Source organism: Dipodomys ordii, unplaced genomic scaffold (assembly GCF_000151885.1).
Source record: "Dipodomys ordii isolate 6190 unplaced genomic scaffold, Dord_2.0 Scaffold70, whole genome shotgun sequence".
NCBI classification, from domain to species: domain Eukaryota; kingdom Metazoa; phylum Chordata; class Mammalia; order Rodentia; family Heteromyidae; genus Dipodomys; species Dipodomys ordii.
This window is the reverse complement of record NW_012267286.1, coordinates 797088-801828: the sequence shown is the minus strand read 5'-3', so window position 1 is coordinate 801828 and position 4741 is coordinate 797088. Positions and strand designations below refer to the sequence as shown.

General features: G+C 42.4%; 1 protein-coding gene across 1 annotated transcript in view; it reads right to left on the bottom strand.

Annotated features, from left to right (window-relative positions):
- Sec24d (SEC24 family member D) overlaps nucleotides 1–4741 on the bottom strand; it is a 103799-nt gene that overhangs the window by 34866 nt on the left and 64192 nt on the right. Inside the window, exon 7 of the mRNA XM_013023733.1 lies at nucleotides 3965–4103. Coding sequence (XP_012879187.1) covers nucleotides 3965–4103 — 139 coding nt within the window. The remainder of the gene's footprint in view (nucleotides 1–3964; nucleotides 4104–4741) is intronic.

The window sequence follows — 4741 nt, the reverse complement described above, 5'->3', positions numbered from 1 at the left end:
TCTTATCCCTAATTAAGCACCAAAAAAAAAAAAAAAAGCCAGAAGTGGAACTGTGGTGCAAGTGGTAGAGTGGCCAGCTTTGAGTAAAAAGCTAAGGGACAGCAATTCAGACCCCAAAACTGGCACCAAAACTAACAAAAAAATGACAAAATTACTGATGATTTTAAATCAGTAATCATCTGTGATTGAACTTTTTTAAAAAGAATTTTGGGGGGCTGGGAAGGTGGCTCAGTGGTAGAGTGCTTGCCTCACGCATGAGGCCTTGGGTTCAATTTCTCAGTATCACATAAGCAGAAAAAAGCCAGAAGCAGAGCCATGGGCTCAAGTGGGAGAGCGCTAGCCTTGAGCTGAACTGCTGAAGGACAGCACCCAGGCCCAGAGTTCAGGCCTCATGACTAACACACACACACAAAATTGAATTTTCCATCTACCTAACAGAGATAAACAATGGTTATTTGAACTATACTATTAACTACCATATTTATTATACTTTAATTAGGGAATGTTTTCTGCTCTAGGGAAGTTGGTAGGTTAATCTTCTCATGGCTGGGTTGGAGAGTGCTGAAGATGACTGTATTAGGGAAAGACTGCAGACAAGAGATCTCCTCTGAAGAATTAATTTGATTCAAATGTCTGAGAAGGTTAGTTCTGGCTAAGTCCTGGAAGCCATCCAGTAGCACAGAAATACTTCTGAGTCACATACAGAGCACTTGGACAAATAAGGCTTGGTATCTGTGCAAGAAAGAACTCTCGTTGCCTCAAGATGAATAGGGAAAGCTATGAAACTTTTGCCAACAGGGGTGTTTAGAAAAACTCTCAGTGCTTTTGTGTGAGGCATTTTGTAAAGAACAACATCTTCCTCTGTAAAGCTTTACAAATAAAGTAAGGACTTTTGTTTGAAAACCAACTGAGTGTTCTTTACTTTTAGTTGTGAAACTGGCATTGAAATTATGAGGGACTATTTTCTCTTTTGTTAACATTTAGTTGACCAATAAAAATTGCATGTAGTTATGGCATACAACACAATGTTTCAATAGACAGATACCTTGGCTAGTGGCTAAATCAATGAATGAACATCTCACTAGTTGCAATGTACAATTCAATGGCATTTTGTACATTCACAAAATCATACTACCCCAACTGTTTTAGTTTTAAGGTATTTTGGTCACCTCAGAAGAAACTCCAGACCCCTTAGCTCCCTTTTTCTTTTGGTGGTACAAGGGTTTGAACTCGGGGCCTTGTAGATGCTAGGCAAGTCCTCTACCACTTGAGTCTTGTTCACAACAAATTATTTTCTAAGGTAAGATTTGCAGACAAAATTATAGAACTTTGATTTTTCTATATTCTTAACATATCATAGCCATTTCTTTTTAAAGTTTATATTTACATATGGGTCTCTGAATGTGGAAGATTCAACATTATTAAAATGATGAGTATGTTGGCAAGTGAGTCTCAGCTCCAGAGATAAAACTAGGAAGGCCAGAAACTGCCATGGTGGTGGTGCAAAGAAGTGAGAGAGAAGACATGGGCGGGCGGGCTGAGGACATACGGCAGTGTCCTGTCTGTGTAATCATCTGTAATATATTCCAGTGTCTCGGCATCACCTGCGGCTCATTCCCACCCCACATCCACATCACAGGGCCTACAGTTGAAACCCACACAGCTATTTGTAATGTGAAGTTTTGCTCTTGTATTATTTTCTTTTTCTTTTTTTTATTATTGTGAAAGTACCATACAGAGGGGTTACAATTACATGGGCAAGGTAATTGTATTATTTTCATTAGCATTTAATATTGTCTGTCATCTTTTACGATCCAACATTTAAGTCACAGCATAGACGAGGCACTGCCATGGGACTCCTGTCTCCCAGCATCCTTCTGCATCTTGGCTCCCACTAGGCAATCTCTAGACATTGCAGAAAAGGAAGAGTGGAATTATTGGAGCAGGGTTTCTGTTCTAAAACAATCTACCTACTTCTGTCTTCATCACACCCAACTGGAGAACATAGAGATCAGTCTAAGTCCAAGGGATTCTGGCCTGCAGCCTAGGAACACTGGCCCGAAGGCTGTTTTAGGCCCATGAAATCATTTGGTACAAACAGAATAGGCATGCCCACCACCTGTTGGCTGTCCACAGCCCAACTTTCAGCACTGATAATTTTGTGAGGCCCGTAATGATGTTATAAATACCCAAACAGCACTTGGTAGAAAAAAAGGTTCCCCAACCCTGTGAGAGACCAGGGAATGACAACAAATGGAAGATTCTCTGTGTTCTATCCCCTTGATCACCTTCCAAAGACAGCTGAGGGCTTGGCTACAGACCCTGAGGAGCCGTGAACTGGGGAGGAACTTTATCCTAGTGCTTCAGGAGCGGCCTCTGCCATCTCACGACAGTCTGCTCCAAAAGACAAAGTAACGAGCTCCCCCAGGCTCCTGACAGAAAGTGCTGAGACAGAGGTCCAGCCAAGGAGATCTGGTTAGATTCCATGTTGGGGATGAGCAATGGAGCAGATCTTCCTTAGGAAGAATAAGCCTGGAAAACAAATCCTGGGCTCAGCGTCACATCCAGTTTGCCCTGAGCAGATGTTATGGGTGTCATGAGCGGTCCACGCCACAGCCTTCAAGGTGAGACCAGAAGCCAACCGTGCAAATCCACAGCAAGCCACTTGTGCCAACTGATAGAAGGTCTTCACGGGGAAGACTCCCAAGACCAGTGTCCAGCGCTTTATGTTTCTAAGTTGGACACAAGCATATCTAGACCGTGGGCAAGACAAGGGGACAGGAAAGAAGGTGATAAGGAGTGCTCTCCCACCAGAGAACACTCACAGAGCCAAGAGGCCACGGACACACTGAGGTAGGCAGGAAACTGTGGCAGGGTGCAGTGCTTATGGAGAGGCAAAGAGACAGAGAGCGCTGTGGCTATGCTATATATTATTCTGGTCTCAGAACTGGCCTGGAAGCATGTCCATGATCATCAGGAATGGGGAAACCCTAAGAAAGTCATTCTCCCACAGTCATTATAGTTAACAAACATCAACACATGTACACAAATGTGGGGGGTGCATTTTATTTAATGCCAGGGAATCATAAGTATAAAGACATGGTATAAATATGATACGTGTGAAAGTAATCTTGGCAAGGCTGCAGGTTTTTTTCAACATCAGTGAGTTCATAGTGGCATGAGATTAATAAAATAATATAATGCCTAAAAAATATAGACAAGTATATCATAAGAATGCTCCTTTCTTAAAAGAATCAACATTTATATCAGAGGAGGAAAGTAAAATCTATGTTAAGAGTTAAAGCCTTGGGTTTCATCTGTGCTTATCCTCAGTTCCAAGGACTTCACAAACAAGAATAACACCGCGCTCGGTCGGTACTGGTGGCTCACCCCTGCAATCCCAGCTACTGGAGGCTGTGCTCTAAGAAGCACCAGGAAGAAAAGTCCTGAGACTTATGTCCAATTAACTAGGAAAAGGCCAGAAGTGGAACTGTGGCTCAAGTGGGAGAGCACCAAAAAGCCAACTGACCGTGCAAAGCCTGAAATTTAAGACTAGAAACCAGCACAAAAATAATAAATAAATAACCCCAACGGTTCACAAAAGGTAAGTCTCAAGGGTTTATCCTCTGTAAACTTATAAGGTTAAGAAACATTTTTTAAAATGTCATTTTGCTGCAACTGGGGCTTTCGCATAAGGTGGTTGAAAAATAACACCCACCCCAGCTACCACATTTGAACTTTCTTTCACAATTTCCACATGGGGCTCAGCCAGCTACAGAAAGTTAAGAGGGAAAGAGGGACGTGGATTCCCAAGCTGAACATGGGTGTTTTACTTAGCTGCCCCCTAGGGAATGATAAAGAAGGCACTAGGACAAATCAAAGCTGGGAAAAAACAAATGTGTTTTTGCTGAACTAAACATGTCATGCACGTTACTTCCACAGACCGGGTCGCGGCACTACCTACCATCGTTGATGCAGTTGCAGAAGCCACACTGGTACTTCCTCCCGCCCTCGATGAACTGCATGAACGGGCACATGTAGGCTTTGCACCTGTTGCACCGGACAGGTCCATTCTCGCCGTGGTTCACCAAGTAAAGGGGAGTCTGGAAGAAGCAGGTCAGATTAAATGAACGGCTGAATTCGAGATGAATATTAGGCGTGAAGAATTAGAAATGTCTTCTAACATAGCATTCGCTTACCGAGGAACACAACACTGAGAATTTTCCAGGACGGCAGAGATCTCTTGACAACAAGTGAGTGCAAGGCAATACGACCGTCTCCACAGGGCCCATACTAAAACCTCCTACTGTACATATACAGTATATTATCATACAGTATATTATCAGTAGATATCTGTCTATGTACACTGTCATGTAGATGATATATTTACCTTATATGTGTTTAAGCAGGAATATATAATACTTCACTGTACTTATGGTAAAAAAAAAATGTCCTGAACCTCTGAAGCCACATGTTTTGTTCACTCTGTTCAGACTACAAATGAAGAAGCAAGAGATGGACTGGGTTTTCTCCTCTGTCTTCTCTGACCTGTGCTCTTTTGGGGTGACTCTGGCACCCACTGGCAGGGCTGTCCAGCACAGAGTGTTGTACCCAGTGTCAATGGTTGGAAAAGAGTAAGATCATTTCAAAATTCATGAGAAAGTATCTCTGCTAGGAGTAGGCACTGGATATGTATGAAAAGCGTTTATGTTTTTATGTTTTGTTTTGTTGTTTTTTTTTT